A 20,632-nucleotide genomic window follows, 5' to 3' on the forward strand; every position below is an offset into this window, starting at 1 on the left:
GTGTGCCGTACCAAAGAGGACTATCTTAGGGGTTGAACCAAGTCCATATTATATTCAAGGATTGGTGCCTTAGTAGATAGCATGTCACACCCACAATAACTCTGTATACAGGTCCTTAGAAGCTATTAACGATGCATGGAACTAGTTATAGAAGTGCTCCTAACACTGTCAAAGATAAACCTACTGCTAGACCATAGGGTAGAAGGGGGGAGATGTGCATGGTGATGGGGTAGGCACTAACCATGGTCCCATTATGGCCTCCACCTATTGAGTTGAGACTGAGCCATGGCCTAATGGGAACTAATCAACACACTTTAAATGCTTGTCTTATTTAAAAATCGGCAATTTACTATGTGAATTTCACACAAGGTCATAGGGTAAGGTTTGTACGACGAATGCATAGCCTAATTGAAACTGGTTAACCTAAAAGATAACCCTAAGGAAAAATGCCATGTTCAATATGTAAAACATTACACTAGAGCATACAGAAATTTGTCAAATGGGAAAAAGGGATTAATGTTGATTGGCCTTATTTCCATCATGGTCTATAGGCTAGGGCCCTATTAGGATATGGACCGATTAGACTCTATTCACTGAATCAAAATGCTTACCTTACCCTATAAAAAACTAGTTAGTTCAATATGCCAAATTTACACTAACCATAGGATGATGTAAAGGGTGCAAATTCCAATGATATCACTAGTGTAGTACTAAAACAAGACATGAAAATGTTATTTTTAAGGCACTTGTAATGAGTTTAACATTTCTAGAAATAAAAAAAAACATTTTCAAAAATAAAATTAACAAAAATTCCTCTTTACATAGGCAATCCTTGTTTATTGGAAGCTTATTGAAAAATGTTTCCATAGGTAAAGGAATTCACAAGGGCATCAGTTTCAAGTCAAAACCACAAGGAAATATAGTTTTATAATTGTTTCTTGGAGTACGTATAACAATTTAATATTTTAAGTAAAACATCTATTGAACATTGGAAATCGATGTTTCTGAAAGATATTGAAAAAATGATATTCACTACTAATATGGGCCCATTTAGGACATTTTAAAAAATCTTTTCCCAATGATGGAATGTCTATAAAAGTAGTAGAGCATTAAAAGCCTTGCAATTTCAATAAAATCTTAGGTATTAGCATTGAGATGACACTTGGCCCTAATTGTGACACTTGACCCTAATTGCAACATATTGTCATCAAACTAATCGTCTTAATACGCAATTGCAGTTAAAGGATGAAAACCTATCTCCATAATAACTTAATCACGAATGATGATGGTGCACTTGAAGATGTACTAGTTGTGGCCCACTTAGTACTTTATAACAATTTCGAGCTAGATATTTTAAATTGATTATAGTGTCAATATAACCGTCGCTATATACTATCGGATATGGTTCGACGGCAATACAGGCACAAATCAGTCGTTTTTCTAAGAGCGATAACGTTAAAAAAAACCTTGGAGAACCTCGTGTAGAGGCGGTTCCCCCAATCGCCAAAAGATCATTAGTCAGTTATGTGGAGGGTGGAGAAGGCACAAGACTGGAATTCCGCTGTTGGGTAGTGATGACTCTCCCTTGCGTCTCCAGGCCTAACTCTGCCTTCCGGGTGCTAGTAATATCTAACAGGAATGCAACGCCGCCTTCGCAAAGTGTCCAAGGGAATTCATCAACAACAAGAACACCAGAAAAGAACTCCAAAACATTTGTTTCAAATGCGTCCGGCACAGAGTCTACTTTAGATCTTAGCAGCTGCAAGGAGGCAACTGAACAAGCTTGACTGGTGTATATTATATAGATGCCCCCAGTTATTTCTCTAATGAGCTCGATGCGTCTAGCACACAGTCTACGTTAGATGTTAGCAGCTGCACGGAGGCAATTCGAGAAGCTTGACTGGTGATATATTATATAGATACCGCCAGTTGTTCTCTAATGAGACCTTAGAAAACATGTCGAACGAGTTTAGATTCTACGTGAGTGGGAAGCAATGTGCAAGGGTTCAGCATATCTTTACCAAATACATATCATACAGAGAGAAATTCAGCACCACCCCATGATACGAAAATGAAGGAGAAATCTACCTCTGAGCATCTTCATTCCATGCCTGACGGTGCAGACATCGTTAAGCGTGAGGGATCTCCAGCCAATTTGTGCACGAGTGCCATTAGGGCAGCATTATCGTGTGTGTCTGTGTGTAGCTGGTCACGACCTAAAGGCACACCCTGGCTTTGTTGTCTATCCATTTCCCTCAGTTCCCGTGCTTGCTCCATTCTATCATATTCGTGCACCAATTTCTGATGCTGTTGTTGCTGCATCTCTAGAATGTCTTTTACGAAGGCTTCTACCTGCATGGACTTCCTGTCCACAGGGTTGCCTTCAACAGCATGCACCCTGTCCACCACTTGAGACCCCAAACCCCCTGAACCTTGGTTGTTATACGAATCGGAGAACAATAATGGTCTCTGTGATGCCTCTCGTAGAATTTGATCAGGCTCACTAGACTTGTCTCGATCTGAGCGTAATGTCATCGCCGTGCTGCTTGTTGCTTGGGTCGAATCTGTAACATCTTCACGAATCGGAATGATTGTTGCTAACCTTCCTGCATTTTCTCTCTGAATGAAACCAGCGTTTTCTGTGTTGTTCTCTAGCAGGTTCTCGGTGCCTGTGCTGCTAAATTTGTTGCTGGAAGAAGCCAATATTCCTCGTCGGTACAACGTATCCAACTGATGGAAATAAGGACACGTCTTAGCATTTTCTGGGCGCTTCCTGCAGCTGTCCTTTGTCTTCTTGAAATACTTGTTGATATTTTCCCACTTCTCCTTACACCTCTTAGGATTTCGGCTAAATCCCATGCATGCCATTGATGCCGAGATCTCCTGCCAAAGGTGCGCTTTGGGACCTGCCTCTCGAAATCTCGGCTCCATACCACTGCGCAACCTTATCAAAGCATGCACCTCCACTTTGGGCCACCTCTTGGTGTTCATGTCGGCGATGTCTCTTTCTTTTTCATCCTGGACGTCTGATACAGTTGTTAGGGTAGTTGGAGGTCCTATCTTTGGAAGCTGAAGAGTTTGGCCGGTTGCTTTCTCCAGAAAGCCTATGAGAGCTGCATCTCGGGCTGCAGCAAGCGAAAATTGCTGTGCTCGAAGCTCGTGTTCCCTATTCAACCTTGCCGTTTCCTGCCGTTTGTAAGCTTCATCTCGGATCGTTCTTTCACGGTCTCGTTTCTCGATGGCATCGAGGAAGTTTTTATGCAATGCCTCCTGCTGTTCCATTAGTTGCCGTGTTAACTTTTCGAAAAAAGTTTTGGATGGTGACCAGCCAGACTGTCGTTTCCTTCTCTTTGCACTATCTTGTTCATCAAAATCATCCGTCCGGACATGCTCGTCCCCAGAATAATCAGACGAGAGATCAACGGCGCTACCTGTCGTTTCAGGCTTTGGCATTGATGCAGCAGCGGCAGTAGCAGCAGAACCTCCAATATCCTCAATTTGGTCCCCACGATGTCCTCTGCCAGCAACTCGACCACAGCTGCTCCCACCAGAAGCCCCGCTATCGTTGTGATTTGGATTTGCGCTGTGAATGGTTTCCAGTTCACTAAAAAAGTGGTAGCTCTTCCCATCTTGCCTTGCAGTATTGCCATCTGCAGTTCTCTTGTAGTATTTCTGAATGCTCTCATACTGCTCTTTGCATTTTCTGGCACTCCTATGATAGCTTATCTCTTGTAGCCTCCTAGAAACAAAAAAGGGAAAAGCAGCACGATTTCATTTAGAAAAAACTTGTAAGTCGCGCTGATTGGTGTTAGAGACGCAACAAATGCATTGATATATGGGGATGATTGCTGCAGCTATTAAGATTCTCTCGTTGAGTATTACTTGCTTGTCATATGCACATTCGATTTCACTTACACAATTGGCTCCTTTGTATTATAGCCCTACAAACATATGACAAATATCTGAATGGAAATATTCCTTAAACGCGACCTAAGACATGATATAAGGCACATGGAGGCGGCTCATCAAGAATATGCAAGCAGCCATCTAGTTATATACCAGACCAATCAAAGAAGAGGTATGTTGTGAAAGACAATAACATATTTGATGCATACATAAGTTAAGCTTCTTTTGCAAGCTATTAACCAGCATCTCTCTTTTTCAACGATAGAGGAGAGAAGCCACATAAGAAGAAAACAATGTTGTCCCTGTCTTGACCTTTTATGCAAACACTCTCTGGACATAATAAATGCAAAATGCCTACAATATCATACCGAGTAAGAGGGACCTGATGAGTTTTTACATGGGGAGCAATGACTTCAAGTGTTGCTCAAATCGTGAATGCAGTACATGCCTGCCACCCAAGATGGATCCGTCCCTGGATGGCGAGGCTAGGGACATAAATGGTTTACTTAGTGAGAGTTGTCTTCATTTCGAAAAAATTCAAACTTACTAGATATTAAAGGTTGAACTCCTTATTACATATCCATACACAACTAAAATTGACTATAAGGCACTCACTTGAAAATTTGACATTTTTGTTTAGATATTCCAAGATGTTACCTAAGAAGAACAGATGGTCATTTTAACAAGAGCCTTTAATAAATAGAACTTTGACATAAGAATTGCCATGAAACCTAGTCAATTGCCTTATATGTGCATCTTATTACAAGTCAACACAAAATGTAAGATAGATATTTCAAGCCTTGGAATGATTTGTTTAAAGCTATATAAGAAACATTCTAGGCACTCACAAAAATGTGGCCTTAGAATACGAGTTCACTTGGAAAAAGCTTAATTAAAAAAGACATTTATGTATTTTTCTAAGTTCACTTTTGCAATCATAAAATATAAAATTTTTCTAGGTGATGATCTCCTATGGTGTAGTAATGCTTTAAGTAAAAGCTTTACTTGAGATTGAGAATACAATTTGTGCATGCTCAGGAATCACCTTAACTACTCTACTATTAGCTACTTCTTAAAAGAAACAATAGCTTCATCACCTTAAGCACATATATTACAAGTTACATTTTAGAAGAAATAGTAGGCTCAATGCATAACAATTTGTTCTTCAACTTTCAAAATATCATGATCTATTTAGATCCACAAGTTCTTGTACCCAACAAAAGCAAGTATGCTTTGGTTTGGGACTTAGATATTCTTTTCCTTTTTTTAAATGTTAGTTTCTTGGTCATTTAGTAAATGTTTAGATTTTCTTTTTTCTTCTTTTGAATGTTTGGTTTCTTGGTTATATATCATCAAAAGAGGATACATATCCATCAACTAAAGACTCTACCACATGGGGTTTCCTACCTACCCCTAAGCATTACACTAATTCACATCATTGAATTCATGATTATATCAAAATTTCATGATTTCTTATCGACATAATACACAAACTACTATTTTTTGGTGGTAGTAGCTATTCAAGTTTACATGACCTTGATTGCTAAAGATATACTTCAGCACCTATATTGAGCTTAATGTAGGATAAATTTCTATTATCTCTTCTTGAAGTGGGTTATGGTGGTTGCTATGCCAAAGTTAAAATGACTTCAAAGAGAATTTACTTTAAAATATATATACATATACCTTAATTTTTTTCTTAGCTTTTTCGTGTCTCTTTCCATTAATCCAAATATTCTACTTAGATAAGTTCTCATTAGACCACCATCATTGCAGTATGAAGTGGTTTATGCAAGACATCTTTGTGTCCTTAGTTAGTTTTCTTATAGCTAAGTATTATCAAGATTTTGTTGTGTATCTTTGAATAACCTTATTGAATGCCATTACATATTACTTGAATACAAAATTGAGAAGTAATCAACTCTTGCATGCTTGGATACTCAGGGGGTCACTATGTATAAACCCTCTATATCACGTGCGTTCAAGGCCTATATTTAAAGTCCCTTATCTGTAAAAATTTTCATTAATAAAATGTACCCCTTTTCTATACAAATCTGTAAATTTTTTCCAAAACTATTTTAAATAGTCCCTTATGTATATTTATTTCTGTAAATTTTAGAAATAAAAAAAATCCTTCTGTTGAACTCACGTGATAGGGTTACATATGATGAGTGACCCCCTCGAGCTTGGATATTGAAGAGTAGAAGAGCTCTACTAACATGGTTCACTATGATTTCCATTATCAAACTTGGTATATGTAAAAGATTTATATCTCAAAGTTTAGTAATGCACTTCTGTGCGCAAGACATCCACGACACCGCACCACCTGCAAAGGTGAACACATAACCAGAAGTGGATCTCCTACTATCCACATGCCCTGCATAGTCTGAATCTGTGTACCCAAGTACACGCATGTCTCCTCTACCAAAGTAGATGCACATCTCCTTGGTACCCTTCATGCACCTTATGATGCACTTAACTGCCTCCCAATGCCTCTTTCCTAGATTAGCCATCTACCGGTTAACAACTCCCACTGGAAATACAATGTCTGCTCTAGTAGCTATCATAGCATACATAAGACTCCCAACTGCTGATGCATAAGGAACCTTGGCCATCATGGCCCTTTCCTCATCTAATTTGGGACTATTTGTATGACTCAGTTTACATATGGAGGCAATGGAGTATTCACTACCTTCCCCCCCTCCATATTGAAATCTTACAATACATTAAGATCATCTTCATATCCAAGCTTCATCTGAATAATATGCTATTGAAACCTTGCAAAGGCCCAAAAAAAATGTGACTAATACGAGATTTTAACAAATATCTTAGATTTTTTTTGGAAGGATCTCAACTGTATCTCTCCTTATGTTTTGAGCATGCTTGAGTGAAATAACCACGTTTATCAAGAGCTATGCCAAGAAGAGATTAATATAATCAAAAAGTATTTAGGCATTGATTCAACCTAGAGGTAACAATTTGAACATTCCTAGTGTGCAGAGCATACATATAGCAATCAATATTTAGGAGTAGATCCAAAATTCTTACCTTTCCACTATTAAGAAATTGTGTTTTGTTATAACTTATTGAGGGATATCCTTGTACATATTCCACCATTAAGTATATCTAAACTAGATGAGCTTCAAACTCCATCAATTTTAAAGTTATTAGGTAAAGATTGTCAATGGAAAGGTTGCACAAACAATTTTAAAGAAGGAAGGGGGATCCTTGTCTAACTCAAGCAAGTGATTATGAAAGAAACCTTTGCATCCCTCAAAGGTAAATATTATTTCATGAAAGAAAATATTTTCTAGAAAAAGAATGTCTTTCTTAAGAAATTATATTTGTATCTAGTAATCGCTCTAATTTATGTAAAAGTTTATGTGATTCTTTTCTATAGAAGCTCTTAGTAATCCAAGTTATCTATAAGGCATTAGTACTACTGAGGAGTGCTAAAGGAGTGGAAGTACAACTCAGATATAATTTTACTGATACTTATTTAAGATAATGAATGTCGCATTGTACTTTTTCCTTTTAAAATAGATATTTCATATCCTAAAAGAAGGTGGACAATTCACAAGAATATAAAATATAGTTTGCAACAAATATTTGCATCTTTTTCTCACTTAATCAGATGTACCTATCTGCAAACTTCTAGCATTAGGACCAATTTCTTTATGTAAAATAAACCACATCAATTTTAAAATTAGGAATATCTAAATGAGATTGATTCTTCTCTACCCAAATGAGAGATGAATTACTTTTCTTTTACCTTTGATTGAGTACCCAAAATGAGATTGATTCTGCTCTATGTTTCCATGCATTCTATACCAATGGATTTATTCTTATCGATTCAGCCTACTCAAGTGGGTAAAGACCCAAAGAGTTGAGAAATGAGTGGGTAAAGACCCAATGAGTTGAGAAACGAGTGCATAAGACCCCTCCACCTTATGGGTATCTCATGGGTATGCATTGAACCCTTACTAATGAGTGAAGAAAGGAGTGCATTGATGGACTTAACCTTGTGGGGATCTGGTGGGGATGTGTACTGGTGCCTTCTCTCTCTTTTAAAGCCCCTCTCCTCCATCCCCTTCTTATTTTTTCTAAGCACAAGAAGGTAACTTAGGTTAAAACCCTCCTCTTCTATCTCTCTCTCCTCCTAAATGATAGAAGAATCACTCTTCCTCGACTTGTGATAGAGAACTCATATAATTTCATGAGCCTTAGACTTAGGTGTCGAATTAGGAAGAAGAGAGTTACTATTGGGGTAGCAAAACTCTTTGTCATAATCAAGATGATGACCTCCTTTCCAAGTGGCCACTTAAGCATTCTAAGTTTTCTACATGGTGAAAATAATATTGTCCTAAGTTATAGGGAGAGTTTGTCCTAAGTTATTGGGAGAGTTTGAACTCTCTCCTTATTTTCGGACATGGTTTAGGTCATGTTTCAGACCATATTGAAGTAGCAAAGCTCTTGTAATAATTACATGATGACCTCCTTTCCAAGTGGCCATTCGAGCAATCCATATTTTCCACTTAGTGCAAATAATATCATCCTTATTGGGAGAGTTTGAATCCTCTCCTTATTTCAAGCCATGTTTTCGTCCTAATATCTCCACTATCCCTCAATTGACCCCATGCTTGCAATACTTTCTTGACCATTTCCCAAGCATTTGAATAATATTCATTACTCAAAATGTTGCTCTTAAAGAATACAAAAAATCATATTGAATTAAGAGTTTGACAATGCCCTTCTAATTCTAGATTGTCTAAATCTTTATTTCCTCACAGTAGACCAAATAGATCTCCATAAAACATTGCATTATAGAAGGAAGGTTCAAGATGAAACAGTGTAGAAATTTGGGGAAAGTCTTCCCATATAGATTCTCTAACTAGTTTAACAAAATTCCTTTAAAAGAATTAAGGCCATAGTTTTTCCTTATGGGTAATCACTTGTGATCTATGATGATGACATCTTTTTGGTTCCATTGTGAGTGTAAACCACACATAAAAAACCATCTTCTCTAGTGCAAAAGAATCATCTAATCACATAAAGTTCTCCCTTGCTACTATCTCTTTCCTTAAGGAAATCTCAAAAGATCTTAACAAACTAGTAAACAACCTTCTAGTAAGGTGTTAAACACCCAAAAATAGTATCAAATAATGCGATGAAAGTGAAGAAAATGCCAAGGAAAGAAGAAAAAATGACAAATAAAATCCACATAGCAAAGTCTATGGACCGAACCATAGAGTAGAGCCCTAATGAACAACCGAGTCAGCACACTAGCAGGAGGGCACATGGCAATTATGTCAATAGTCAGTACACTAGTAGTGGGAGGGCACAGGGTGATTCTACCAAAAGTCCTGATCAAAATTCACACTAATGTCTCAAGAAGAACTTCATCATTGGTTTGGCTATGTCATTGGCAAAATATTTGGCATGGGCAATACACCAAGCCTAAAGGGGGGAGGGTATTAAGGGATTAGAAGTAAAAAGGTATAAAATAAATTATATTATGGTCTTGAGATGTTGCGATAGAGTTATGTAAAGCTTGTAGTTGGTTGTAAGTTGTGTTCATGGGGTAATTATGGAGATAGGTTTGACTAGTGCAGAGAGCATCAGTGGCATGTTGTTTGTACTTCATGTCACAGATGATGAGCAAGCCACTTAGCAATCATGTATGCACTAAAAATTCATGTATGAGCTTGAATTTAATAATTTTTAAGTCTTTCATACGAATGAGCAATCATTACAAGTGATTGAGCACAGTGATCTATTATGAGCCATCACTTCCTTTAGCCCATCTAGATATCGATATAACACCTTTGCAAATCCCAAGGCATCTGAAGATGAATGAGTGTTTGAGAAAATGAATCATGATTTTAACAATTTCTAGCTAGCAATTTTAGCGATCCCATTGTGGAGTGTTTGCATTGGATGTGTCAATGAAGGGAGATGGTAGGATGGAGTCTACAAAAATGGACAAAGAAACATTGGTATACATGAAGGAGCAAGATGGGAGGAAGCAAACTAGAGATACCATTCCCCAAAAGAGGTGCAAGGCTTAGCCTAAATCAGTCCCAAGATGTAAGACGCAATGAAACCAATGTGGAAGTATCATAAACAAGTGGCCATCCATGAAGTCGATCAGGTAAGCTATCATCACTACTGCTCCAATTTGTAGCTTGAAAAGAGGTGTAAGTATGAATCAGTGCCAAGATGCAAGATGTTAAAAAATTAGTGTGGAAGCATCCCAAGAAAATGTATCCCAAATGGCTCTTTAAACAAAGAAGCTATTTTTAATGCTACTACTATTCCAAGACACTCTGATACTTGGAATATCAAGTTCAGTATATACATCAAAGTGTGGAAGGGAAGTTAATTGCATCCCAATGAATTCATTGATTTGGCATAAGGTATGATCTATGGGTCATATATAAGAACTAGATGCCTTGGTACTGGAAGTGCCAAAGATGAAGACCAGAGGATGTCAAAAAGCAAGCATTGCAAATCAGCACAAAATAAATGTGACGAATAGCAAATTGAAAGAGATCATGGATAACAGAGATATCAACAAATAAGAGAAGAGAAGATGATGAGAGTGAATGAAAAAACCTGTGGACCATTGTTGCTAAAGAATAAGGAAATCAAAGCCAAAGAAGACAGGAGGAAACCAGAGTAGTTTAAAATTAGGTACAAAACAAATGATAGAAAAGAAAGAGGAGAAAAGGAAGGCCAAGAGGGTGATCCAAGCTCATCACTTCATTGCATAAGGATAGTACACTAGCAAATCCATGTGCAAATAATTAACAATGGTAGGAACAAAGGTCTTTAAAGATCAAATTTTGAAAATAGAAAGGATGAGAGGCTGAACATCCCCATTCCAATTGCAAAGTTTCCTATGAATAGTAGAGAAATTGCAGTGCAATACAAAGGGGAAGCAGTTCATGTATTTCACTACAATGCTCATAGACAAGAATGTAATTAAATGGCCTTAATCGTATCAAGACCATCATTCCATACATGGAATACATTAAGGGAAGCCTTTTTAAAAGGATCAACACAAGTCTAGCAAGGAGGATGCGGTGCTACAACACAACTAAATCAAGCAAAAAATTGACCCGGGCAATATATGACTTTGTGGTTCAGATAAGGGTGCTCAACAATCAACTCATCACAATCGAAGATGAAATGTTCCTTAATTCATGGATGTTGAGTGGCCTTATTAATGGCATAGAGTTAAGGAACATAGAAATCATAAATCCAGCAAGAATTTGTAATGAATTGTTGGTCGAGGAAATTGTGATGTTGTAAGAAAGGACTAAGCAAAGATAGAAAGGGAGGAGTTGAAAATTCTTCCTCCCAAAGGCATGGGAATAAGAGGAGCTCTAGAAAAACGTGAAGCTTGGTGAACCAAGTGCAAAGTTGAAGGACATTAGGGACATACTAGCATTGTCTATAAAAGTCAAGGCGATATTGCAAGATATGCAATCATTCAGAGCACATGAATGAAGAATGGTATTTTAATAAAAGAAAAAGGATTGTAGAGTTGATCAATCTAGTAAAGAGGGAGGGAAAAAGACCCTATCAAATAGAGAGACCAAAGAATGTCAACATTGTAAGTTTCTTGTCTAGAAAGAAAAGCCAGCGGAAGAAGGACTATAAATTGTGAAAGAAGTAGCTAGCTATGCTATATAGAGCATGTAACCAATAATGAATAGTTGTAGACCTAGTCTTTGCATATATTGAAACAAATGTGGCTACAAGGTCATAAGGTAACTAGAATGACCCAAGAATTCAAAAGGAGCCAAGGGAGCAAGAGGTATTATTGAAGAAGAAAAGAAGATGACCATTGCAATAACTAAGGCACTGGAGCAAAAAGAGCCCTTGGTGGAATCAAGAGATGAGTCATAATGCAATTAGATGATGCATCAGGACATAGAATAGCCAAAATGGAATACAACAAATAATTGACATGCTAGAAAATGATGGTGTAATGGAAGCCCCCCCAACAGAGTAGCACAAAGTCAATTCAACTTGGAACAAAATTTGTGAGTTCAATGTGACGAGTTCAATAGGCCAGGTATTGGAAATAGCCCCATGATCAACCAAGCTCTTCTAAGACCACCCAATAAGCAAGCAACTAGTGGTAGAAATTTTGACTACTAGAGTAGAAGTAACCAAGAAGAATATTTGGGATAAAGAAGCATGAATGATCAACATTAAGATTAGGAACCACATAATGTCAGGAGTCCTCATTTATGGAGTCTTTAAATCCAACATCATCTTAGAAAAATTCTAAAATTGGCTCAAGTTGAAGAATTTGAGACCATCACTTTGAATGGTAGAGGAGAGGTTGGTGATGAAAAAAATGTATATTGCAAGATGTATGTATCAAGATGAACAAGGCTTCCTTCATGATGCATTCATCATGGTCAAGGTGAAAAAAGAGCAAGGACACCCCATGTTGGGTAGGCAATAGTCGAAAGGAGTAAAATTGGTGCTCAATTGGGAAAATGATACATTCAATTTTGAGAGCAAAGCCAACGAGCTACAGCTACATTTAGATGGCAAAGAATAGAATCACAAAGGAATGCAAGACTATATGCCAAAGGGGTTCAATGAAGATAAAGGATAGAGAAAATCCAACAAGAGCCCATGACCACATCAGTAGCATTAGCAACAATGACTAAATAGCTAAGGGTAAATCCATAACAGAGGTCAATATAAATTCAAAAGGTGAGACATACCTAATATTGATCAAAGATGAATTGTGTGTAGAGCCCCAATAATGATGGAGTAAGTGCATTGAGCAAGATGGTGGTCGAAATGCATGGTAAAAAAGTTACAAAATGCTAAGTTGTGGTGGAATTCAATGCATACAAATGTAAGCATTGCAAGAGACATGACACATGCCAAGAAGTGGGGTGTGAAGGTTAGATGCTACTCAATCCCACATACCAGGGTACCCCTTCCAAAGTGGGGTTAGACTTCATAAGTCCCCACAATTGGGCACAAATTACTAGCTTAATGCTACCAATTAAACTTATGGTGACCTCTTCATCTTGGGGACCCTCCTCTTATGGAATTATGATCTTTAAAGCTCTTTGAACTAGTAATCTTTGTTCTTCATGCCATTCTCTTGTTTTCACAATTTGTCCTCCCCTAGACTTTGCATTACGCTTTCTTACGAGTATCAATCATTATCAATTCATCCAGCCTATTCTTCAACACTTTCTCTTGATCATAATTTGTATGTTCCATCACTACCCTTGGGCTTGCTACAAGTAGTTCCATTGGCATGACCATCTCTAGAATAAATGCTAAATGAAATGGTGTATGCTTCATGGTGACCTTGAATACTCTGTGATAAGGCAAAAACCAAGGGTTCACTTTATCGATTCAGTGATACAAATCATGATGAAGGAGTTCAAGATTTAACTAAAGGACTTGATGACTAGTAATGCAAGGGTCTATGGTCAAGCAAATGCCGTGAACAAAGTTTTTAAGTAGGTCATTTCCATTGAATTGGGCATTTGAACATGCATAGGATATTCTCATAGAAGAACCTTGTTGTGCTTCATGCTATGTTGTCCCTCAAAGTCTTTGCTTCGACCCATTTGCTGACATAGTCAGTTTTGCCAATATGATCTATTCATTCCCTTTGGATGCATAGATAGGTCAAGATGTTGAACACTTGTGTTCTAACATAACTCGTCTAAAAAGAAGTCAAGGCCTCCATGGGAGCAAGTTAAATTGCACCAAGCTGTTTGCCGCCAACATCAACGACCAAATAAAGAACATTCAAGGTGACAAGCAACATGCATGCCAAATACCCATAAGTATGCAAGCTAAATGTCCACAAAAGGTAAAGATGTTTTAAACTCCCCATGGAGGGATTCCATTATTTGACTTCATGCACTCTATTGCATGAAGAGAGGCCTTGTGGCTAGATTCCTTACTTTTAGTGTCAGAGTAAACACCACTACCTTAATTATCAAGGAGAGAGATGTTGTGATCATAAGTGATTGCCAAAGTTACAAAGGATAGGTGGAGGGCAGTACAGGTGGTAGGATTCGAGAGAGATGGGGGGCTTAGGGGTGTTTTTAAATCCTCCTTTTACACAATTTTCACATATAGAAGGGTATCTTATAAATGGGGTATTCACAATTGAATAGAAAAAGAATGTGTTTTATTCATGAAAGATCTATAGATAAGGGGTTTACAAATAGGCCTTGAATGCACATGATATATAAGGTTTCTACATAGTGATCCCCCCAAGGTGGGGGGTTTGGGGGGAGGGGATGTAGTATATACAAAAGTACAACTTTCATTTGTTAATAAAAAGGTATAACTTTACTAGTTAAAATGTGAGGGAGTGTTAGGGTGGCTATAGCCACTATTATAGGACACAATCTACCCAAATGCTAGATATATTGCTATGTACTATTTGTTGATTGCAAACATAAGATTACAAGGGACCCATAGAAGGTACAAATAAATTTCTATGTTTGGTGGATTGAGAGATCTCATTCAAATTGATGCCATGTCATTTTGAGGGATGGATAGGGAAGTCATAAATTATAATTGAACCATCAAAAGGCAAGCTCATCTGCTCCATTTGTCTACATTGTCTGAGTGTGCATTGTAGAAACATTTCTCCTAAGAAAGAGGAAAATCTTTGCAAAAACATTAAGAGGTTTATTTTAACAAATGGCTTTCCTTAGCATGGGACAAGAAGCATCATAGGGGATCCTTCTCATGCAACAAAATGGGAGAATTTTACCAGTGTAAGGAAATAAGACAAGGTGAATCATGCCATGGCTACAAAAGGTGATGAGAAGTGTGACGAAGCAAGGTGAAAATTACATGGACTCAAGACCAAACCTGGTAGGGCCAAGTTAAGGGAGGGGAAGGGGGGAGTTATCACTACTTCAAAATCCTATATCTCCCTTAAGAGTAAATCATAAGGCTTTAAACTGACCCTTTTTCTATATAAACTTACAAAATTTTCAAAAATGCAAGTAAAGACTTGCTTTTATAGTATATATATGTAAAATTTTATCAACCTCTTCTAAAGCCCTTTCCATTCAATTTCAAACTACATCCTACATTTCATGTATGATGAGTGACCCAGCCTAGGCAAGCCAAAACATAGAACATTTATGTAGACAAGTCTTAATCACAAAGAGGAACACCAAGAAAACTATGACCTTGCTCACCTAGGTGGTTTCTAGAAAAGCATATAAAAGCAAGTATAAGATGTGTTGATACCATTGGTTTGGACTTGGGTGTAGGAAACTTAAAAGCCATGTAGATAAGAGTGTGGCGTTTAAGAATATTGAGCTCTAGTTTCCAACAAATCAAATTAATTAGCCAAAATGGTTCAACCTTTAATGAATATTAGGTGGAACACCTCTAAGATGCATAGCCTCATCATATAGACCATTGAATTCTTAGGCCAAAACAACATGTGAAAACCTATCTAAAATTAATGATCATGTTAGCAATTCTCATTTCTTCTTCATCTTGATATCAATTTGGGTCTCATAGTTGGGAAATCACAAGGCTACCAATGCCTATTTTTAAATCATTTCTTTAATGGAAAGGAGGATCGACACCTATTTCAACATCTGAAAAACTCAATTATGTGGAGCGCTAATTGAACGAACTCCATGAAACATGCAACTATGGGTAGATAGAAACATAATATTTGGGAACCCCAAGCTTTAAGATGTGAAGTATAGGAGTGTCTATAGATATGTAGCAATAATTTTCTAAAGGATGCAATCTTCTAAGTAGAGAAAAGGCATTCTGTGTGGATGCACACTTATGCACATGTGTGTCTATGTGTGTGGGCTTAAACATCTCACACTATCCAAATGCTACAATTTATTAATGAACCAAACCTATTCAAGCCTAGCTAATCAATAAAAGATTGTTGTGTAATCCAAATGCAAAGGGTAAAGGTTTTAATAAAAGGGTTGAATCTTGGCTAGAAAGATTGGCCCCTCTAAGCAATTAATGATGCAGTGACAATTGAAATTGTAGACTACGTAAAATCTGACATCTTACGAAGCCAAAGATGAGCAAAATAGAGCTTTGGGATGTAGAAAGGGCAAGAGGAGGAAGCTAGTCGAAATATAGGAGGTTGATCAATGGAATGGATGGAGAAGGGGAGGATGGAAGTGACAATGGTAAGGAGTTTGAGGTGATGCCACTGGAGATGGAGATGACTTTCATAAAGGGGGGGAAAACGAGGTCATGAAATCTAAGAAAAAAAATAGATGTATATATAGTTGTTGAGGCCCTAAGGCTAAGGAAATATAAGAAACTTTGTATGTTGGTGCTTTTGGCATGTTGATGTAGATGAAGCCCTAGCACAGCAAAGCAGGAAAGTGACTATGGGTCTCGATGGGAGCAAAGCTCATCATGTTATACTAAAAATATTGAATCTCCTTATACACATGTGACATACATCAATTAGGTCCTCGAGGAGAAAGCTAAATAATGCATGCTTACAACTATGTACTTACAAGTCTTTTCAGGTTTGCCAAATGGCATCTTGTTATCATGAGAAACAACCCTCAAATTTGAAGGCTGCAACACCCTTCAAAGGGGTTTTTATCCTTCCCCATAAGGAAAATAGAGAGATGAACCTTCAAATCCCCATGCAAGAAAGCTGTCTTAACATCCATCTGCATAAGCTCCATATCCTCTGCTGTCACTAGTCTAAGCATGCATCTAAGTGTGGTTATCTTTACAACCGGAGAGAATATCTCATCAAAGTCCACACCCTTCTCTTGCTTGAACCCTTTAGTGACCAAACGGGCCTTGTACCTAGGCACATCATCACCTGTGACCTTCATCTTGTAGACCCATTTACATGGCAATGCTTTCTTTCCATGTGGCAAAGAAGCTAAGTCCCAAGTCTTATTCTTCATAAGTGAACTCATCTCTCATTGCATAGCATACTCCCACTTGCATTGATCCTCACGCATCATAGCCTCTCTGTAGCAAGAAAGAATGACCCCTTTGGGAAAAATTACAAAGGAAATGCCACGTCACCCTTCAAAAGTAACTTACTAGAAGGATAACTCTTAATTGCCCTTCAAAATGAAATTCTAGGCTACCCTTCAAATTTTAGGGCTGATGAGAAAGAAGACCTCTCGTAAAATTCTCATTTGAACACAAGTTCCCTGTCGTCACGAAGTAATCTGCGGGCAAGCTTTAATGAGTAAGGAAAGAGATAGTCTCCAGCGGGACATTAACAGACCACAAGGGAACTGCGACTAGGTGTTGTTTTATCGACTGTAGCACAGAGGTCCTAATGTGAGCTCTAAGATACGACGGAAGAGACTGAATTTCTTTCGTGAAAGGATGCATGCACCGGCAGTGCGTCTCCCTTGAGTAAAGTACTTAGCTATTGTGACGTACAAGTCATGCCCGTAGACAAAATAGATTGTCCGTAGCTGTACCAATAGGCGTACCAATTTGCGTAGTTACTCGGGACACTGTAGCTGAGTCGTAGATCCAGTTTGCAAATTACAACATTTCTTAAGATATTTCTGTAGATGGAAAACTGGAGTTTGACGGTATTTCAAGCGCCGTATGCTAACTATCGGTAAGTGGGGTACGGCTGCTGTGATACCTCTTTCTTTTTAAGCTACGCTTAGATCCAACTAAGACTTAGCAGTCGCCAGTGAGTTCCTGTAGTTTGGAGAGCATTAGGAAGATCCGGATCCACAGGTAAGTTGGAGCCGATTTTGAAACAACGGGGTTGAGGAGCTGGAGTTCAGCTAAACCCTTAAAAATTCTCTATCGAGAACGTTCACAACCAATAATGGTAGACCCGTAGCACGCAGGGATACAGAGCTGATGGAGCTTTCTGGGTGGCTACTGGCGTCGTGAATACACGTAATAAAAGAGATAGCCGTTGACCTCTCTTCAGAGTTCAGAGAGCGACGCGGAACTTGGAAGAAAGCCCCATGATCGAGGAGCCGTATGTATTAACTCCAATCAATTTTGCTGTGGAAAAAACTCATCGGGTACTTAGATGTGCACGGATTCTTCACCGTGCTTGCGAGCCTTCTGCGCCTCGGGACTCGGGAGTAGGGGGTCGACTATCTTGTTCGATCGCGAACGAAAATCTGCATTTTGGCTAATAATTCGGATGTTTGTGCTTTACTCATTCGCGACAACAGTCACCGCTGTTCTCAGCTTCGCAATATTTTATTCAGCATGCTTCCAAGCCTCACTTCACAAACAAAAACGTGACGGCACATGACGAAAATTTTGTTAACGGACCGCGTAGGAAAACGGTACCTTGAAACTTCTTCCCACACAGCTCCTTTGGAACCGCCCTCTCGAAAATTTGCGTCCATCTCCGACCTTATCTTTAAAAGAGCAGCAGTCTCCTCTGCAGGCCATCTATTGAACCCAGCTCCCCTATCGATTTCGTCCTCGACGTCGTCTTGCCCAAGAGAATATGTGCCTGGAACGAACTGTTTGAATTTGTTATGAAGAGATCCTGCGACGAAGGTCGCTGGACTTTCTGAAGAATGAGATTCAGGACGCAATTGGTGGGCGATCTGCTCATGAGAGGTTTGATTTCTGAAGTAGGAATGATGTTGAAGGTTGAAAGGCTCGTGCAACGGTGGCTGCTGCGGATTTTGTGCCTGCCATTGATGATGCTGTTGGGCACGTTGCTGATCTCCGTGGGAGAGATGTTCAGGATGCAGCAAGGGTTGCTGCAACTGCTGCTGCAAATGCTCCCTGAAAGGAAACACATTTGACCTGCTTTGCCCTATGGAAGGGATGCTCTGCGAGTTGCCAAACAGATGAGGCGAGGGTCGGCTGCCCACGAAGGGCTGCATGTCTGGCGGTATTCCATACCGCTCGCCTGATTGCATCTCTCCGAAGATAGAGTGAGATTGTTTGAGGACGTTGGGGCACTTTCTCAAAGATTGGGTGAGAGAGTGGAGGAAGGCGTCATTGCCGGAGGGGGAAGCGAGCTCGATTGAAAAGGGTATTGGGGGCTAGAAGCCTAGTAAAAGGGGGGCAGATGGGATCGATAGGGCATGCAAAAGGATTTGGGAAGGAGGGATGAGGGGAGGAGGAGGAGACACAACGATAAAGAGGCAGCGGGTGGTGGAGGTAAGCTGCAGGCTGGGAAGGTATTGTAGGAGTGTAAGGTGAATTGGAGCTAGGTAGAAACTAGCAGGCAAAGAGACAGAGAAGGAAGGCTAGATTGGAGCTAGCTAAAGCATACAGAGGGAGGGACAAAGCTAGGCTAGCAATCAGGCCAGCAAGCACAAGGAGAAAGCGAGAGATAGAAAGAGAGATAGATAGAGAGAGAGAGAGAGAGAGAGAGAGAGAGAGAGAGAGAGAGCAGATGAGCTGCTGAACGATGGCGTCATGGTCAACAGTGAAGACACGAAGAGAGAGAGAGAGAGAGAGAGAGAGAGAGTGACTCATGCACAAGGGAAAGCGTCGTGGCCAACAGGAAGGGCAAAAAGACACAGGATGCAGAAGATAAAGTTAGAATGACTCTTGAGCGAGTATCTCTCGTGTGTGCACAGTGTGTGTGTGAGGATCTCTTCCTGTGTGTGTGTTTTTGAAAGGAAGGGCAAACAGACACAGGATGAGAAGATGTTGGAATAGCTGAGTGAGGATCTCTTCCACTTTCGTGTGTGTGTGTGTGTGTTATCTTGTCCGTGATCAATGTGATCAATAGGTTCTCTTTGGCACGTCTCTCGGCTTTCTTCCTCACTTCCTCGCTCATATATATTTAACCTTGCTCATCCCTCCCCACCATCTTTCAATCCACGCCACGTCCCTTGTACGCCTGCACTCTTTCTACCCCTCCCGGTCAACATAACCCCGTCGCCGATTTGCGGTATGCCATTTCATATGTGTATGGCCTTCATGCTGCTCGTGTACTTGTTTATCACCGGACTCTTTTCCTTGGATTCTTTCAATTACTTGCGATGCTGATACGTAATTTCCGAAGGTCATCTTCATCCATGCTCCGTGTACGCAACCGCTGCTGTACCGGGCGCAACTGTAGAGCTATTTTAGCCTATTCCCGATGGGTGTGCATGGGGATTCAAAATGTCATCTCCCCTTGGAAACGTCCAATCTTGCTGTACAACGTTGAATGTCACGGACAATTCGCTTTGGAAGTTGTGCTTCTGGGTTTATGCTTCTCCAGTGGTCTTCTGCTTTCAAGTTTTATATAGTCAAGGTTCTTTTTGCAAGCGTCGTCAATGCTCATGCGGTATAGTGTCACCAGTTTTACAGCAAGTCTAAACTTCGGAACGCTCCAACCATTGTGACGCATAAAATTTGCGACTTTCGTAGCTCAACACCTATTAATGCGAGCGCTATCACAGGGACTACTTTTCAATCTTGAAACGTTACGGATCGTTGCTACAACCCACTCTTAACAAACGTAGGATGTTATAGACCATGAATGCACCATTGCAGGAAAATAAATATATATAAGGAATGTCGTCCATTGATGATCGAATGTTGAGGAGAGACGATTCTCTGCGATTATTCTTATAAAGTGGAGCGTGGAGACTGTGGACTTGGATCTCGGTGATGGGCAATAGGTGAAAATACTTGCTACAACATTTTACATTTTCGTGAGCGCTGCATTGTAAAGGTGCGCAAGGTTTGGTGCTTTACGTCGACAGAAGTTGGTGTCGAGGGAAGTGGGGAC

The 20,632-nt window shown here is 39.3% G+C and overlaps 1 protein-coding gene across 1 annotated transcript; it reads right to left on the minus strand.

Moving 5' to 3' along the window:
• Window positions 1–1,567: 1,567 nt before the first annotated feature.
• Window positions 1,568–19,192, minus strand: LOC147894136 (trihelix transcription factor DF1-like). Its single transcript, XM_087385413.1, has 2 exons — window positions 18,232–19,192; window positions 1,568–3,739 (listed from the first exon to the last, which is right to left on the minus strand). The coding sequence occupies exons 1-2, from the start codon at window positions 18,816–18,818 to the stop codon at window positions 2,101–2,103; spliced, it is 2,226 nt and encodes a 741-aa protein (XP_087241539.1). The 5' UTR covers window positions 18,819–19,192; the 3' UTR covers window positions 1,568–2,100.
• Window positions 19,193–20,632: the final 1,440 nt, after the last annotated feature.

This window comes from Dipteris shenzhenensis, chromosome 14 (assembly GCF_047967505.1).
Source record: "Dipteris shenzhenensis isolate YYH24624 ecotype China chromosome 14, Dip_SZ_1.0, whole genome shotgun sequence".
NCBI lineage: Eukaryota > Viridiplantae > Streptophyta > Polypodiopsida > Gleicheniales > Dipteridaceae > Dipteris > Dipteris shenzhenensis.

Bases quoted from the DNA above. Each gene is read 5' to 3' on its own strand.
- LOC147894136 (XM_087385413.1), bottom strand. From the start codon at position 18,818: ATGCAATCAGGCGAGCGGTATGGAATACCGCCAGACATGCAGCCCTTC. The intron at 3,740-18,231 runs GTACCGTTTTCC...TTTTGTTTCTAG, and splicing joins GTGTGGGAAGAAGTTTCAAG to GAGGCTACAAGAGATAAGCT.